The 18,726-nt window shown below is 41.5% G+C and overlaps 3 protein-coding genes across 5 annotated transcripts; 1 reads left to right on the forward strand and 2 right to left on the reverse strand.

Moving 5' to 3' along the window:
* Positions 1-569: 569 nt before the first annotated feature.
* Positions 570-12,314, forward strand: gfm1 (G elongation factor, mitochondrial 1). 2 transcript variants are annotated; one of them, XM_029446398.1, is made up of 18 exons: positions 570-873; positions 997-1,149; positions 1,418-1,550; positions 1,962-2,166; positions 3,259-3,375; positions 3,634-3,784; positions 4,056-4,210; positions 4,378-4,462; positions 4,562-4,699; positions 4,983-5,084; positions 5,229-5,285; positions 5,383-5,520; positions 5,900-5,982; positions 9,570-9,732; positions 9,829-9,973; positions 10,061-10,221; positions 10,347-10,400; positions 10,754-10,891. In XM_029446398.1, the coding sequence occupies exons 1-18, from the start codon at positions 799-801 to the stop codon at positions 10,778-10,780; spliced, it is 2,142 nt and encodes a 713-aa protein (XP_029302258.1). In that variant the 5' UTR covers positions 570-798; the 3' UTR covers positions 10,781-10,891. The 2 variants fall into 2 exon arrangements, with proteins under 2 accessions (XP_029302258.1, XP_029302257.1); XM_029446397.1 differs by lacking the exon at positions 10,754-10,891 and adding an exon at positions 11,684-12,314 and having other exon boundaries at positions 577-873.
* Positions 6,007-12,797, reverse strand: lxn (latexin). 2 transcript variants are annotated; one of them, XM_029446399.1, is made up of 7 exons: positions 12,584-12,797; positions 8,419-8,595; positions 8,268-8,330; positions 7,483-7,657; positions 6,961-7,097; positions 6,556-6,618; positions 6,007-6,291 (listed from the first exon to the last, which is right to left on the reverse strand). In XM_029446399.1, the coding sequence occupies exons 1-7, from the start codon at positions 12,758-12,760 to the stop codon at positions 6,175-6,177; spliced, it is 909 nt and encodes a 302-aa protein (XP_029302259.1). In that variant the 5' UTR covers positions 12,761-12,797; the 3' UTR covers positions 6,007-6,174. The 2 variants fall into 2 exon arrangements, with proteins under 2 accessions (XP_029302259.1, XP_029302260.1); XM_029446400.1 differs by lacking the exon at positions 12,584-12,797 and adding an exon at positions 8,854-8,973.
* A 1,239-nt stretch (positions 12,798-14,036) lies between these two features.
* neu4 (sialidase 4) lies at positions 14,037-18,037 on the reverse strand. Its single transcript, XM_029446314.1, has 4 exons — positions 17,941-18,037; positions 16,985-17,244; positions 15,998-16,253; positions 14,037-15,088 (listed from the first exon to the last, which is right to left on the reverse strand). Exons 2-4 carry the CDS (start codon positions 17,183-17,185, stop codon positions 14,088-14,090), a joined length of 1,458 nt encoding a protein of 485 aa, XP_029302174.1. The 5' UTR covers positions 17,186-17,244; positions 17,941-18,037; the 3' UTR covers positions 14,037-14,087.
* Positions 18,038-18,726: the final 689 nt, after the last annotated feature.

The raw sequence follows: 18,726 nt of genomic DNA on the forward strand, positions 1-18,726 counted from the left end.
AATAAATCATTAAAGCTCAACACAATTACAATGAAATATTAAGATGATTTTATTTTTATTGTGCCATACCATACCCTTCTAACCCATTCCACAATCTGCTGTCTTCCTCAAATGCTTTTTATTATTTTTATTTGAGCATGTTGATATAGGCTATAGGCCACATATACATGAGCAGAGATAACCATTTACATATACATGCAATTAAATCACAATATGCTCTTTTCATTTTCTTTGAACATCCATTAGACTATTCAAAATACAAAATAAAATATAATACATAAAACTCCCTCATAATCCTAAAACTCCCAGAAGTGTGTTGTTCATTTGTGGGGATGATTATTTATAATATATTCAATTTCATAATCTCTTCTTTATTTATATATTGCACATTGCGGCAAAATACATCCTAACAGGTTGGTGGCCTCAATGTGCATAGAGTTCTCTGACAGCACTTGAATGCAGCATGTGCCTTTTTATCCATGCACGTTTTCTAAGTCATTTTTGGAATTTATACTTTAATGTGTCAAACCTCCATAAAATAATTAAATATCCATATCACTCACAAACTGCATATTTAATCCCACTGTGATTGTTTTGAATATGACATCTTGGTCGGTTTTTCAATAACGCAATCATTTGTCCTTTTTGGCATATGTGAGTTTCCGTAGTAGAAGGAAGTAGCGTTTCACAACCATCAGGACCGCGGCGTGACATTCAGCGTTCACCGGTTTGTCCGAGTTGGAGGTTGAGTAAAAGGAGAAATACGACCACCCTTTGCCCGACCAAGCAGTTGTCAAAATGAGAGTACTAACAGCGGGGCTGTGTTTGGCTAAAACGCATCTCCTGGCGCCAGGAAGCGTCACTCTAAAAAAGGTAACGTTAGGTGACCCGAGTGGTCTGGAGTTTAACCTTTTGACATCAGTCCTGTGCATTTCATAATCGGCAACAGACAAAAAGGGATTTGATTATTATTATATATTTTTTTCATGTCCACAGGTGCTCATCAACAACTGTCGGACATGCTCCTCTGGGATCTTTCCCAACGAGAGGATCCGCAACATCGGGATCTCAGCTCACATCGACTCGGGGAAGACCACCCTGACCGAGCGCATCCTCTATTACACCGGCAAGATAGCACACATTCATGAGGTGAGTGACTGTTGGTGAATTAGAAATCAAAAGCAACTTTATTCACATGTCTGTGTACACATAGGCTACAAAGAATCTGACCTTTTTGCATTGCTCGCAAAGTACCTACACATAAGTACACATAACGGCTAGGAACAAGGACAATAAAGTCCGTTTCCTGACTCTGGAGGTATATAAATCCTGTGATTAATAGTAGTATTAGTATTAATTGAACGTTTGCTCTCAGATGAGGTTAACAGATGGGCGGTTTTACTCCCCTGTGGTGTAGGTGAAGGGGAAGGACGGTGTTGGAGCTACTATGGACTCTATGGAGCTGGAGAGACAGAGAGGCATCACCATCCAGTCAGCTGCTACATACACTGTGTGGAAGGATCACAACATCAACATCATTGACACACCAGGTGGGACTTGATATGGGGCCCTTGGGATAGCAAATGACCCTCTGTTTGTGGTCATTTGGTTACAAAATAATGCAGGACTTCTTAACAGGCTAGTCCTAAAATTTGCAGACTTGGAGACCCAAGTTGATGATACATAGGGTATATTTATCTGTTCTTGTGATGAAGGTTGGTGCTTGTCTGGACACAGACATCTTGTACTATGTTGGTTTAGCAGATGTAATTATTTATTAAATAACCTTCTGGACTTTGCAGGATCTAGCTACCATATTAAAGTGTTGGCCCTGCTGAAAAGACCAACATAATATATCTTTACCAGCTCCTGGACTGTACCTCACGAGTCAAAAGTATCACTTTTCAATGTTTACAGTATTTTTTTTCCTCTAAAGGTCACTGTCCCTGTTTTTTCTCCAGGTCACGTGGACTTTACCATCGAAGTGGAGCGAGCGCTGCGTGTGCTGGACGGAGCCGTGCTTGTCCTGTGTGCGGTGGGGGGAGTCCAGTGCCAGACCCTGACAGTGAACAGACAGATGAAGCGCTACAATGTCCCCTTCGTCACCTTCATCAACAAGCTGGACCGCATGGGCGCCAACCCCAGCCGAGCCCTGCAGCAGATGAGGTACAGTATACTCGCAGTACACACACAGTATACTCGCAGTATACACACAGTATACTCGCAGTATACACACAGTATACTCGCAGTATACACACAGTACACACTCACAGTATACACACAGTATACACACAGTATACTCGCAGTGCACACTCGCAGTGCACACTCGCAGTGCACACTCGCAGTGCACACTCGCAGTGCACACTCGCAGTGCACACTCGCAGTGCACACTCGCAGTGCACACACAGTATACTCGCAGTATACACGCAGTATACTCGCAGTATACTCGCAGTATACACGCAGTATACACACAGTATACTCGCAGTATACACACAGTATACTCGCAGTATACACACACAGTATACTCGCAGTATACACACACAGTATACTCGCAGTATACACACAGTATACTCGCAGTATACTCGCAGTATACTCTCAGTATACTCTCAGTATTGTTCTTGGTTTTCATATATATATATATATATATATATATATATATATATATATATATATATATATATATATATATATATATATATATATATATATATATATATATATATATATATATATATATATATATATTAGACGGCATGATTATTGCACTGCTGTGCCTTGGGCTGGTCACAATAAAAGGCTAAAATGTGCAGTTTTATTTTTAAAAAAGACCTTAATTAGGCTCTGAACTATGGATTTCACAGGACAAGGGCTACAGATTTGTTTTTGTTTTTCAGTTAAACTGACACAAATGAAATAATCTTCATCTGTCAGGTGGATAGAATATGTTAGAAAAGGAGAAGTGCTCACTAACACAGATTGTGACCAATGATCTCATTTTAAGTGTTGCGTTTATATTGTTGTTTAGTGTAGACTTCAACGTGCCTCTCCTTACCTGGATGCACAAACTTTATAAAGGGAGACTGGATTCAGACTCGTGCAGCTGTGTTTTTATGGTAAACACGGTAACAAGCGGGGGCTCCATGTCTCTCCTTAAGACTGACATGAATTCATTATTCCACAAACAATGTTGGAACTGGCCTCTGGTTTTCATTCCTGTATATTTGTTTTCACTTGAGACTTTTTCTTTGCCTTCCTCAGAACCAAACTAAAGCAAAACGCAGCCTTCGTGAACATCCCCATGGGCCTGGAGGGGAACATACGCGGCATCATCGACCTTGTAGAGGAGCGGAGCATATATTTCGACGGACCTTTTGGGTTAGGGTTTCCCCCTTGTGTTAGCTTGACCTTGAAGATATCTGTTTCTATTATAGTGCACATGTGTTATTTTTTATCTGAATTGTAATTTGACCGTATACAGTACGAGTGAATGAAGACAGCTTAGCTACAGCAGAAGTTTAAGACATGCAGTGACACGAATCATTTAAATCAGCTTCTGTCAGATTACAAGTAATTCATGTCCCTGACATTCTGGTGATTGTGAAGCTGATTCACTTAGTTTCTTCCTCCCTGCAGTGAAAATATCCGCTATGATGAGATCCCGGCAGATTTCCGCGCTGAGGCTGCAGACCGGAGGCAGGAGCTGGTGGGGTGCGTGGCTGACTCTGATGAAATCTTGGGAGAGATGTTCTTGGAAGAAAGTATTCCAACCAATGACGAGCTGAAGGTTTGTCTCTTTTAAAGAGAGGGAATATGTCAAATCTGCAAACTTTAACAAGGCCTTCAATGTTTTTTTAATGACAACATGGAACTATATTTATCTATCTCTATCTACAAGCATGTCGACCTCATGGCTGCGTGAGAGAAAGTCAGAGAATCAACGTACCAAATTGCATGGCATCCATTTAAAAAATGTCAACCAAAACTGAAATGCTAATAAAAAATAAGGCCTGTTCCCGATCTAATTTGATCTAACTTGTCACTTTGCTGTCCTGCAGGCTGCAATCCGCAGGGCCACAGTGCAGCGTCTCTTCACTCCAGTGTTGGTGGGCACAGCGTTGAAGAACAAAGGCGTGCAGCCCCTACTGGACGCTATGCTGAATTACATGCCGAACCCCACTGAAGTAAATAACTATGCGAACCTTAATGATGAGTAAGTATGGACCAGGGCTGTCAATTTGTATGCAAAGTTACCTCAAATAGTAACAGTCAATTCAATTAATATCAGATTACATTTTTATGTTCATTTGTTTTATAACAATCTTCTTTGAGAAATCTTGTGCACTAACGTCGAACGTTGGTTTTGTCTCTGGTGTGTAGAGATGGCAGTGAAATATCAAAGATTCAAATGGACCCTTCCAGAGACTCTACAAACCAGTATGTTGCTCTGGCCTTCAAACTGGAGGTAAGATACTATTCTTTATCTTTTTACATCTGCAATTGTGCTTTAAAACATCTCAATCTGTCATGCTTTGTTGTTTCCTGTGATGTGTCGCATCATCAGGCGGGGAGATTTGGTCAGCTGACGTATGTGCGGGTATACCAGGGCTGTCTGAAGAAGGGGGAGTACATCTACAACACACGCACAGGCAGGAAAGTCAAAGTTCAGAGGCTCGTGCGCCTCCACTCTGACCAGATGGAGGTGAGTACAAGCCGGCAGACGTCACAGTTTTCTATTTGTATCAGCAGAGGCTGGTCAAAATGATCAGGTTCCTCTTTTGGCACCAGTCAAGTGTTGTAGATAACAACCACTTCCCCTGTGACAGAGTTTCCATCTTCCTTGCATCAAAACAAGACATGAAACATGTTAAATATTCCTTCCTATATTTCAGATATTACAAATATGACATTTGAATCAACCCAGTGCTGAAAATTAACATATTTTTGTATCATCACTTTTGTTTTTCTCTCCATGCTGTTTCCAGGATGTGGATGAGGTTCATGCAGGAGATATTTGTGCTCTTTTTGGGATCGACTGTGCCAGCGGAGACACTTTTACAACCAAGGCCGACACTAACCTCTCCATGGTGAGTAACTCCAATGTTTTTACCTTTTTTGAAAGAGCAAGAAATCTGCTTTTCTTTTTTTAAGATGTTTTTTCTTTTTGTAATTCTTCTTTATTCCAAAATATACAGAGAATCTTGCTAATTTGTTATAATCTTATCTCCCAGGAATCTATTCACGTCCCAGAGCCTGTCATTTCCATGTCAATAACTCCAACCAACAAGGTACAAAATTGCTTTAATTCACTCGTACATACTTTCCCTCGAGTCAAAATCGCATGTACTAACTCTGCTCTCCTCTTGTTGACCTGCTTCTGACCAGATGGACCTGGATAAATTCTCCAAAGGTATGAGCCGTTTCACCAGGGAAGATCCGACGTTTCGAGTGCATTTTGACAACGAGAGCAAAGAAACCATCATCTCAGGAATGGGCGAGCTTCATCTAGAAATCTACTCCCAGGTACCCAGTGAGAGGAAGTTCTGCATGTTTAATACAAGACGTCCTGCAGTAAAGAAGACGCAGTCTGACATCTTTAGTCTCTTACTGATACTGCTTTAGTAGTTTTATTTAGAGCGGTCAGAAATCTCTCTATTAACCGGTACTACTGTTGGTGAAATTCAAGTCTTTGCAAATATGACACAGCTTTTAAAACTCTTAATCTCAATAAAGAATAAAACATTTTTGCTACTGACATCCAGCCAAGATCCCCAAACGTCAGGAAGTCAGACTGAAGATTAAAAGGATTGATCAATCACCTCATATTAAGGTCTGCCTTTAAACCTGAGCTGTTTGACCTGCTTTTCTGCTGGTTTATTCCTGTTTTGGTTTGTTGTTTCAGAGGATGGAGAGAGAATACAACTGTGCCTGTTTGCTGGGAAAGCCCAAAGTGGCTTTCAGAGAGACGATCACCAGTCCTGTCGAGTAAGTACACGCACGCACGCAATAGTCCGTATAAACAGTTTATTTAGGCTAAAATACAATAGCACAAGTAAGAATGTCATCATTATATGTGATGGCTTTATATCCGCAGCATTACAGCTCCACTATGTGAGTACAAGATGGGATCAGGATGTTGTTTTGGTTGTTTATAGCAGTGTGATGGATGTCAGCAGTTTAGTTTGTGTTTGGAGGTTTTTCACAATCATGACAGTGTGGCAGCTGCTCCATCTGCAGCACTTTAACTCCCTCTGGAGGAGACCACGTGAACAGCAGCTTCCAGTGGATGATTTCCTGCCAAAATAACACAGATTGTCAGATTAACAGGAGACATCAGGTAGTAAAAGCTCACATGCTTATTTATCATGAGATAAGTCACCACAGACCCTGCTGCGAGTGCTCATTCTGTTTCCTAGTTCTTCATCACAGCACATTTAGTCTAAACAGGATATGCTAAGACAATGTTTTAGCCATCTTCAGTAATTTTATAGATTAATAAATGAATTTAAAAATGTGTTTAGGGTGATAATGACAATAATTATAATGATAAGTGGTTACCTGGGACACCATCTCATGCAGCAGCACGTGGCAGTCAAACTTCACCTGGTCGTTCTCGGTTGCCTGCAGTAGACGAGGGAAGATTTAAAGCTAAACGTTAATCGGCTCCATCCCAAACGTTAGATTCTCACACGGTGTGCAGCTTCTTTCCGCTGAAAGCTTCACATCCTGGCAGAATATTTGGTCTTAATGCAAAAACCGCCTTTTATATCTGAAGAAGCTCTATGGTGGAGAACTTGTGACAATAAATAGCCAGACTCTTCTTCATTGATTTTTATTATCAAATTGACAATTATTTAATTTATTGCAATATGAACTAAGATTTATACATTTATGGAAAAGCTTTAACTCTACTTATCAATCGAGGATTAATGAGAGATTTAACGGCAGATAAAACAAACCTACCAGCTGCGTGATGTTGGCCACCTGAGCCATGTTGTACAGAGTGTTTTCTGTGGATTCGTTCAGCATGACGGCGCTGGAGGCCACAATGCTGAGGTGCCACAGAGGCTTCATGTCGGGCTCAATGTGACCGTAGCTGTCTGTTGGTCAGAATGTCGTAACGAAGGAAATTTGATTACGCCACGTGTATTTTGTCATTAGAGCTGCACAGATTAATCGAGTAGTTGTCAGCTGTTATATTTGAGCAGGTCATCTTGGGCTATGGGAAACACTGATGGACACTTTGTTGCAGCCCAACTTGTCATATAAACATACTGTATGGACTCATAATGTACAGCAGGTTACACCATCAGGGTTCACAATGTCAGTCATTTGTGCTGTGTTAGTGTTTTAAAGGAGGAACACTGAGTTCATTCAAAAACCACAAGTACTAAAAGTGTTGAAATCCCCAAACGCTGCAATTTCAAACTGCCCATGTTGTGCGAGAAGTGCAAAATCATGCAGAGTTTGTGTCCTTGTACATACCAGGTAGATTTTGTGCAGACAGCAGGCTTTGGTTCGTCTTGAACAGTTTGTACAAGGCCTCTTCTTGTGCTGTATTGTTGACTTTAAGGAGCTGCTCACACGAGGCCTGCACCTGAGGAGAGCGCTGCCCTTCTCCTCTCGGAAACAAAACCTCTGCAGAGCATTTCTCTGTTGTCTGGACGCATGTTTAAAAAAACAAAGAAGCAAATCGAAGAGGGGAAGGTTTGATGAGACTGAGGTGGTGTATACAGAGCAAAGGCGTAGTCCAGGTGTTATCATGGCAGCCAGTGAGTCAAGGTTGCACCACAATGCCTCCTTTTTATCTGCTGTTTAGTTAAATCTCGTCAAACCTGCTCCCTCTAAAGCCGGGTATTATATACCTTTAGCTTGAAACGACTTTACATAAGCAAAACCATTAACTGTTGAAACTGAGGGTAAATGCAGCCATTCAAACACAGCTCATGTCTTCACAGACAAATCAAATGAGCACGACACTAAATCTTGCGGAGGGAACAGGGAGGTCAAAGGTTTTCAGTGATCTGAATTTGTCATATTTAATTTTTACTCTATTTTTAGGGTACGTGACTCATTCACTGTTTTCTGTTCTTGTAATGTAAAATCATTGTTTTGTTTTTTTAAATCAAACTAATTCAAAAGATTAAACCAAATCCAAAAAGTACCCGATATGTTAATGAAGCGACTCTACACTGAAGGACTCATGGCTGTGTCTTACCCATGTGTAAGCCCGTTTCACAGTGCGACTATAAATAAAAATACAATCTTACATTGCCGATCATCTCCTGCACTGAGATCTCCAGCTGATACTTTCTTCCAGAGTCTTCCACATCCTAAAACAGGAAGTAAAAAAATAACCACAGTTGATAGAAGTTAGAACTTTACTGTAAACCAAACGATGACCGTTAAACTTCAGCTGACCTCTGCATTTCCGCTGTGGACTCTCTGCAGTCCCAGCAGCCTGTACGGAGAGCCGTAGCGGGTGTTGAGGTAGTGTTGGACCACTTTGGCTGCCCTCTGAGCCGGGTAGTGATTGGGGTTCAGCTCTCCTGTCGCCATCATATCCTCTTCAGTCTCGTCTTCCACCAATACTTCCAGCTGTTATTTAAAAAAAGAGAGCGCAGACAGTGAGAGAGAGGAAATAATAGAAAGACAGAATTTGAACAGGTATGGGCTTCTAACCCCTGAAGGACTTTGACCCTTTTTTCTCTCGGGTCAGCTTGACTCCAGATAAGAAAAGCTTCAGACACAAGGATCCATTGAGAAAAGAGGAAAGGAAAGCAGATGTATAAGAAGATCACAGGGAGAAGAGGCGTACAGCTGAACAAGTATTTGAATATGGAAGTCTGATCTTGCCTGAAACTGAAATGCTGCGACTTCTCTGCCTGTTACTGTGGCAGGTGGGAACTTTAGTGTCCGCTGCTCTGCATGTAAGTGGAAACATTACTTCCCACTTCCTCCTACACCAGAGCTCTTTGAGGACTGCGCTCTTAAAGAGACAGAGCTCCTTTCTTTTGTTTCCTCTCCTCCCTTTTGAATCAGCTTTACATAAACGGCAATGCAAGCAACTGTGGATCAGTCCGATTTGGTGCTGCAGTAGTAGTTGGTAGTTGATAGATAAGAGAGAGATGTGATACATTTTGATGGGACACGTGTTTTAAAAAAAATATTAATTAATATTAATTCTCTTTTCATTCATTCATGGAAACATCGTCCATTACTCCCGTTTCTCTCAACTTGGCTCCTTGTTGAGCTCTTATCCTATGAGTTAACTATTCCATATCATATATTTCATTCACTATTTTCCACATCCATCTTGTGTCGGTGGTTCTGCCTTGTACCAGCTCTTCGTAATGACCTTCCTACGAGCTGCCAACAAGCCTTTCAGCGCATATCTGTCTTCTCGTAACACGATCTTATCTCCTGTCATATTATCAAAGTACAGTACTATATATGACCTAGGTATATCCAAAATGTCTTTAATAATAGTGCACAAATACCTTTAAAAGTGAGTGTATATAAAACCTTGGTGTTTGTTTTTTGACTTTTTTCTTTGCTCCTTTTTTCTGCAGTTTTGATTTCACTCATAAGAAGCAGAGCGGCGGCTCCGGGCAGTATGGTAAAGTTATCGGAGTCATTGAGCCTCTTGAGCCAGAGCTTCAGACCAAGCTGGAGTTTGTAGACGAGACAGTTGGAACCAACATCCCGAAGCAGTTCATACCAGCGGTTGAAAAGGTTTGTTTTCCATACTTTAATGTAGTCACAGTGAAAGAACCGCTATAAAAGTAACTTGGACACTAAGTGAAAGTGTTTGTTCCCATCATACTGCAGGGCTTCATGGAGGCCTGTCAGAAGGGACCCCTGAGCGGGCACAAGATCTCCGGAATCAAGATCATCCTGGAAGATGGAGCGCATCACATAGTGGACTCAAACGAGATCTCCTTCATCCGTGCAGGAGAGGGCGCTCTAAAACAAGGTGAGGGTTACGTTAGATCTGACCACCTGTTTCATTCTGTCTGCTGTCAGCGTGCATTAATGCCGCTTTCAATGTACTCCTCCTCAGCTATGCAAAAAGCCGACACTGCCATCCTGGAGCCGGTTATGTCTGTGGAAGTCGTGTCACCTGTGGAGTTTCAGGGAGTAGTCATCGCTAGTATAAACCGCCGGCATGGTGTCATCAAAGAGCACGAAGAATCTGATGGATACCTCACTCTGTGCGCTGATGTGAGTCCAGTTTGTAAATGATTCACATACAGCATGCAGCCGCAGTCTTCAGCTCACATTGTTTGTCGTCTCATGCGTCACCATCATTTGTATTTGACTGACTTACAGCCCGTTTCTCCCAACAGATTCCACTAAACGAGATGTTCGGCTACTCCACAGAACTACGCTCCTGCACTGAAGTAAGTTCAACCTCAAAACACCATCATATCTGTCGTACATCTGCAGTCCAGACACTGTGTACTGACTGCTGTTCCCTGTGGTTACACATCAATCTTTTTGTTCCATTATTAAGAAACTGGTTGTCAAGCGTTCCAAATGTGTGGTAGTCTAATAAAGAAAAGACCAAACATAAGCTCCTGTATTAATAATACACTAACCTGCTTTGAGCACGTTTATTTTCCCTAATAGAAACCTAATACTTTGTGAGATCCAACGACTTCTCTGTAATTGTTCAGCATATGATGAACTGAAACTGAATGGTTTTACCTGGGGATGGAAATGCAGGAATTAGCGGTCTTTCTTTCTCCACTAGTCACTACAGAGGAGTCTTAAAATGTAACTGTCCTTCGGTCCCAACATCGCTGCAACAACCCGCTCCTGCAGATGCACTCTGTACAACATTAGGAGGATACGTCCCCTACTGACTCAGAAGGCGACGCAGGTTCTTGTTCAGGCTCTTGTCATCTCACGACTTGACTACTGCAACTCCGTCCTCGCTGGACTGCCTGCATGTGCCATTTGACCTCTACAGCTGATCCAGAATGCAGCAGCCCGACTGGTCTTCAATCTACCCAAGTTCTCCCACACTATACCGCTCCTCCGCTCCCTTCACTGGCTACCAGTGGCGGCCCGAATCTGCTTCAAGACTCTGGTGCTGGCCTACCGTGCTGTGAATGGATCAGCCCCTTCCTGCATCCAGGCCATGGTCGAACCATACACCCCAGCACGTTCACTTCGCTCTGCGTCGACCAATCGGCTCGCCACTCCCTCACTACGAGTGGGACCCAGATTCCCCTCAAACAAAACCCGCCTGTTTGCTATCCTGGCTCTAATGGTGGAACGACCTCCCCATTGATGTCAGGACAGCAGACAGGCTTCACACCTTCCGGCACAGACTGAAAACTCACCTGTTTCGACTGCACCTCGGCGAATGAAGAAACAAATGAACTGTTCTTTGTATGTTGCACTTATATTGGTTTGGCTTATTTATAGCCAACAGTTGAATTTGTATTCTATTGTTTCTGTATGTTGCACTTCAAACTGGCTCATTTAAAGACCGTGTTCACTTATACGATTGAACCTATTCGAAGCTATTGTACTTACAAGACTCTTGCTGTTCGGAGTTGTATCTCCATGATTGTTTGCACTTCTTGTATGTCGCATTGGACAAAAGCGTCAGCTAAATGAACTGTAATGTAAACCACTTCTATAAACTAACATCCTATATCTGTTGTTTATTCAGGGCAAAGGGGAGTACACCATGGAGTACAGCAGATACCAGCCCAGCCTGTTATCCACACAAGAGGAACTCATCCACAAATACTTGGAGTCTACAGGGCAGCTGTCTGCAAAGAAGACCAGTTCAAAGAGCTAAAACATTTTCTACCCAATTCAACTGGACTTTTTATGACCACCGTCCCTCATCTTTACTAACATCAACCGTGACGCCACGATAAGGTTTTGATCTTTGGAGCCACCAAAAACTGACATTTTACTTTTATTTTGTAGCAATTCTGTTTGACCCTCTGTTGAAAACATATTTATTACCTTTATTTTAGCAACATTTGACCTTGTTGGTAAGGAAAACTCACTGTTTGAGCTTCTATTGGCTTTTGTACCATGTACAGAATGCTGCTTATGTAATAATGTCTGCAACAAAGATATATATCTGTCTCTTAAAGGTGTAGTTATTGTTTTGTGCAGATCACTTATGTCTCAACAACTTCTTACACACACTTCATTCTTGGAAACCCCAGTTTTTCTTGTACAGCAGCAAACTGTGTGGCAAGTTGTAGATGTTTCACATGAGCAATGCAATTGATTCGCTACAAAACAAATAAAAAAAAACAGCCAAATCTTTTGTTTGGATCTTAGTCGACGAAGATTTCTTTAGTCAATTAGTCATTTTTAAAATACTTTTTCATGCTGAATTACTTATTTCCAAGAAAGCTGAGGACATCTCTGGTAAACACAAGATTTAAAGTGGGTCTTTTGCATGATTATTACGTCCCTCAACTTATAAATTAGTCGTCAAAGTCCTGCGAGTGTTCGCCAAGTTGACTAGGAATTTATTTTGTCGAGGACGACCCTGGAAAAGAAACACGATTCCACACCAAAGCCATCGGAGCTAGTTCCTCCTCACCTTTCCAAAGAAACCAGTTTCCTCCCCTGTCTCTGGTACGCTGTTGGGATGAGCCGTCACGTACACTGAGTCAGCTTCAGGTCTGACGGTCACACTGGGGCTCCCAGTTACCCCAGTAAACACAGCCAGAACTATGATGATCCTCAGACTCATTATCGTAAGCTGTAAAACACACATGCTCGAGGAAAAGGGGAAAAAGCACTTCTGTGAAAGAGCGCTGGAAAGGAAATGACCCTTCTGTCAGTGTGGAGTTATGTAACAGGAGGAGGGAGGAGCAGAAAGAAGAGACTCCAGATCCTCCTGGCACAATCTGTTTATTTTTGTTCTCCTCTTAACTAAACAAACTGCTCCACTTTATCTGGTTCTGTTCTTTCGTACGCTCTCATGCAACTCACTTAAGCTGTCAGCCCCTAAAATGTTTCAACAGCCTCACGAGAAGAACTGATTAGTTTAGCAACTGTAATCCCATTAGAGCAGCTGCGTCTAATATGTGAGCTTGATGGGTTGCAGCCTCGCCAGGTCCATAGTGTGCAAGATTAAATGTAGCAGGACGTTCCCCGAGCCAAATGAAACATGTCCTGGTTGTTAAAATGCAATGTCTGCTCCGTTAAGATAAAGGAGAGTTGTGAAAACATTAGATTGGAGAGTAGCTCACAATCAGATGTCTTACATCATTCTCACAGGACACACTACCGCTTTGTCAGTATTTTTCTTAAACTGTTCAGAGATCACAGAAAAATGTATTTTGTTTAATAAAAGAGGAGAATAAGGAAAGGTTCAGTGTGTGGGATATCTCTTTATGTTATTTAAAGTGGTATCAGACAAAATATACCTTGAACTCAGCCATATTTCTGACTTAATATACTCTATAGATTCTAAATTAAATGAGATAATTGCTTTTGCTGACCGTTTTTTTAAATCAATGGTGAGGAAAACTTTAATCACACTGTGTTGCAGTTAATGTAACTGAAATCAACTGAATAACTACAGGAACTAATACTCATAAGAATAATCCCTCTTCTCAATGGTGTGCACACTATTTTGTGATAAAGTGGACATATGCTCAGTGGCCACATTATTAGATACGACAGCTCTGTCATAAATTAGACACCATAACAGTAAACTTTATGGCAGAACTGTTGTCATGGTCATGAATAAACATGGGTCATTGAAAGTGCTTGAATAATATTTTGTGCAAGAATATAAATTAGAAGTTTTTTATCTTAACTTCACTATAACGCAGCACAATCTGTGAGCTTCTGTGAAGCCTGCTAGTTCTCATTAGAGAAATGTTCCCAGTGTCGTAAGAGTAACTAACCTTGAGCCGTGTCTCCAACTATGTTTTTTTAGGGTTCTTGAATTTGAGGGTATTTGGCCTGGAAAGTCCTTAAATTTGACATTTAAGAAGGTGTGAGAATCCAGATTGTGCAGACACATTTAATAAAGTTGCAACTGAGTGTGTATAGAAAACTTTAACTCTGTATTACAAGGTCAAAAACTACATTTAAGACACAGAGCACATCTCCGTCAACTTGCTCTTCTTCCTCCTCTTCTTCACACGAGGCACCTGACGGAAATCTGCAGGACTTTGGCCGTCATATTCACTTGTACAATCCGTCTCAGGGACTTGATTTTGCTGTCTTTTACATTCATTATTGTTATTTCGCAGCTGCGCCTCGCGGGGCAGATTATCGATAAGCTCGTAGAGGGTGAAGATGCTGAAGCAGATTTCATCGTAGGCTGTGTTGGTGCCACACTCAAACAGGCAGGCGAAGGCCACAGCAGGCGGTGCCCCGGGTGAGGTGGGCAACTCTAGGTACGCGAGGTCAGAGTAGGCACTTGGGCCCTCGTAGATCACCCAGGGGCCGCGCCAGCTGTCTGGATCACGGGGAAACAGGCTGAGAAACACGCCCAGATCCTTGCGTGCGGTGGTCCATGTTGGGTGGGAGTATGCTACCCAGGTGGGGGTGAGGAAATCTGGATGATTGGGGCTGGTGGTGGAGGCAGAGGTGGTGATGTTTGAGTTAGTCATGCAGGACGTCCAGTGTCTGGAGTGATGTGGAGGTTGGTGCAAGTGACTGTCAAGAGAATGACATAAATGTAACGGGGCAGGAAATCCAACAATGCTACCGTGACAACCATTTTTAGGCTCCACCAGCCGCTGCACCAGCTGCCCCTCCTGAAACACCGCTCCATCATCCAGACTGAGGGCCTGCACCCTGTATCCCAGAGGGCTGCGTGCATTACAGTACAGCACGTTAGTCCCGTCCTCTTCATCCACAGACACCATCTGACACTCCACGCTTTCCGGCACCGGAACCGCCTCCCCGAAACGCCAGGTTCGCCCGTGGGTGTCACTGTGAAAGCAGAAGGCGCGGGGAGTGGTCTGGCAGAGCTGTCCGAAGCACTCTTTGCACTCGATGTGGTAAGCGTAGGCAGGAATCAGCAGACGGCCGGACTTCAGCTGGATGCCGTGGCCCGGGCCAAGAGCAAAAGTGGCCCATTCTGCGGGGACAGAGGAGGAAGTGGGATGCAGATGATACACGTGAATGATAATAAAGGGTCAATGCATGACACTTAAGGGATAGGTTCACATTTGATCAAGTTTTTCTTTAAACAAAACTCGCATGTGCAGCGTCCTTAAACAGTTTCACATAATGAGCATGTGTTTTGTTTTGAGACGGACTTGAACAAATGTAAAACTATCTTTTCACAAGTTTAGTTATCACACCATATTAAAGGGAAAAGATACCCAAAAGTAAATAATGGTAATTACAATTGTTACTATAGATTTCATGTTATAAATCTTGACTGCATTATTAAAAATGTCTTTAATCTGAAGAGAACCAAAACTGTAGTAATGATGTGAGTTAGTTGTTCCCAACTTTTCTGAACGACTCAATTGAAGAGTGATTTATTTTAATAATTTTAAAGGTCTGAATACAAAAATAAATATATGTCATAATTCACAAGTAAAAGAAAAGTAAAGAATTTAGTTTTTAAAATTATTTTCTAACCTGGAAAACATTTTATTCATCTCCTTGTGACCTCGTGTGGGAGTCCAGATCCCCACGTTAGGGACTCTCGGGCCAGCATTAGGATAAGAGGGTATTTTCAGAACTGAATGTAATATTGTAAATGAAAAGTGTCATAATTTCAAGTCTTGATGCTCTCATTTCTACCTTTAAAGAGTACTCCTCCAATTTAGCATTGCCCTCCTATAACAATGAACAAAAAGGGATCAAAGTCCAGAACCATCGACTTCTTTGTCAACATATGGCACCTACATTACCCACAAAGCAACCTGGCAACTGACAGTTCAATCAGAGATTCAGGTGTGTTTTTCTAGTTGCAGCTGCTAGCCTCAAGCAAAGATGAGGAGTGGGCTACATGCATCATTGATGAATCCCTGACCTTTGATAGTATCTCCTATGACCTTCTTGGTGAGGTCGGTGACAGGACTCCAGGTGTCTCCTTCGTCAGTGCTGCAGATGTAGCAGAGACGGGTCACATTTCTTCCCGTCACCAGTTGATAGGACTCCGAGGTGTGGCCGAGGACAGCGATGAAGAACAAGAAGAGAGTACCTGTGAACTCATCGTACACCGGGCACGGGTTCATGGACCGGTGGCCTGGCAGGAAAGCCGTGCCGAGGACACGCATGTCATCCCACTGCAGCAAGGAAGGAAGAAGGTAATGAGATTAGAAAGGAAGAGTTGACAAATATAAAAGATGTTGCAATATTTCTAGTAGAATATCTGAGAAACAAGGCGGTTTTAAGATGGCAGCAGCATTTAAATTAAAGGGTCAGTTCACATACTTTATCATCTTTCACAAACAATCTTAACTCAAGGTCCACTTATTAGCTTCTTTGTACGATGCACTGTATTTATTGGTAATTTTCAATTTACTTGCCCACTTTAAAAAGAAAAATCCATCTCTGAAATTTATCCCGCCACAACAACACAACGGAAGTAGATGTCATTTTAATGATTTAATTTGAATGCTTATAGAATGTAAATATTACTTTTAACAATATTCTTCTTTTACCATGTTATCATTGATATTATTCTCTTTTTCTTAACTTTATTAGCACCAAGGAGTAACTAACAAGTTTATTATTAATTGTATTGTCTTGTACATGTATTATTAAATATAGTGTTGTTGCCATACACTTGAATAAACTTCCTCTGTAACATTAAAAAAGGTACTAATTGACATCTTTGTGTATTTATGTACTTGGAGAACATTTAAGTAAGGAACATGAATGTTGTGCTGTACATTTTGAAGGAACATTAGATGTTTAAAAATCAGTTAGCTTTTACTTACAATACCAAAGCAATAGAGTACACGTCTTCACTCACGGGGCACTAGAGAATCAAGACACAGGACTCAACACTGACCTCCACATAGTTCCTGTAGAAAGTGCCTTTTCTCACGACCAGCAGGTGAGCCTGAGAATCTGACGGGCTGAGTCTCTCCTCACAGAAGGCCAGGAAGAACCTGGAGCGAGACAAATAGAGCAGAGCTGGGACTCTGTACGTCACTCCGTTGGGCTCCTTGTGGAAAAGCACTGACCTCGCTGGGAAATAGGGCGACCTCATACTCTGTGTGTGAATATTTCAAGGTAACTCCGATTCTTCTGAGAAGGAGCTAAGCAACGCTAAAGAAAAATAAACAAAAAAGTAGGTGAAAAACATACCCCTATTATTTAATAGCAGATACAGTATATAGATGTCCATATAGGTCAAACTGTTGCAGTGCATGGATGAATGGGAGTGCAAAGAGTGCTAAAATAAATATTATGGGTAATGTAATAAGTTTTTTATATAAATACAGTACAAGACTTTTTAAACTATACAGTATACACATTTATGTACAGTATATAACCTGCTATACATTTGACAATAATGGATTATGTATGCGATTATATGATTTTTTAGTATAATAGGGTTATTGCACAGTGATTATTTAACTTTATTTTAAGAGATGATAAATCAGAATCTAGGTTAAATTGGAGGAAGTTATTGGAGTCTATTAATTATTATTAGTGTTATACACTTTATTCTGCCTTATTAAGGTGTTACAGTACTATGTATGTTATGTATATGTTTTAATTCCAGCACAATGTCCTTCATATTTCACTAACCCTACTTCAGCCTTTACAACAGCTTCAATAGATCAAATAGAAATAGCAAAAGCATCCTCTCACTTGAGTCATGGGGAGGAGTTGTACAACTGACACACTTTTAACTACAGTATCAAATTCAACACATTTCCATCTGGGTAGTGAAACCTTCCTGTGTAATTGAATTATGAATCTACTGTGCAGGTCATGAGCAGAAAAAGGAGTACTTACATTCAAAGCGCTCTGTGAGAACTGCTTCTTCTCCGTGAGGATATTTTGTGTCGGCATTGAATTTTGGGTTGACTGTGTGTGTGTGTGTGTGTGTGTGTGTGTGTGTGTGTGTGTGTGTGTGTGTGTGTGTGTGTGTGTGTGTGTGTGCGTGTGTGTGTGCGTGTAGTTAGTTTGTGAAGGTTTGAAAGCCATGGCCTCTCCTCTCTGTTACCTATTGAGTGCGGCAGTATGGCACGCTGTTCACTGACCCAGAAATGGACCACACTCATCAGATCTGCAGCTTTGGATGAATCAGCGGAGAGCAGCCATTGTGGAAATGAAGGCCTGCTGAACAATGATGTAATGATCTACTTCCTCTGTGTAGCAACTAATGCTTCTACTGTTGGCTTGTATTACATACTTGAGACAATGTCTGCATCATGATATATGCAGATTTTTGCAAGATATAAGTAGACGACTTTACAGTTTACAAAACCGGGGATCATTTTCGTGGCAGAGAGAGAGAGAGAGAGAGAGAGATCAGAGAGAGATCAGAGAGAGATCAGAGAGAGATCAGAGAGAGAGAGAGATCAGAGAGAGATCAGAGAGAGTTATAATGATAACATTGTGCAGTTACTGTGACTTAAATTAGTGTAATTACCCAGTGTTTACGGGGAAACAGTTAAATATGGCAGCATGCATGTTTGTGTTAGTATGATTGAGTGTGTAAAGGGTGGAAAATAAATAAATAAATAAATAAATAGCCTGAATAATAACATTATTAATAATAATAAAAGTTATACATAT

This window comes from Cottoperca gobio, chromosome 13, assembly GCF_900634415.1.
Source record: "Cottoperca gobio chromosome 13, fCotGob3.1, whole genome shotgun sequence".
Lineage (NCBI taxonomy): Eukaryota > Metazoa > Chordata > Actinopteri > Perciformes > Bovichtidae > Cottoperca > Cottoperca gobio.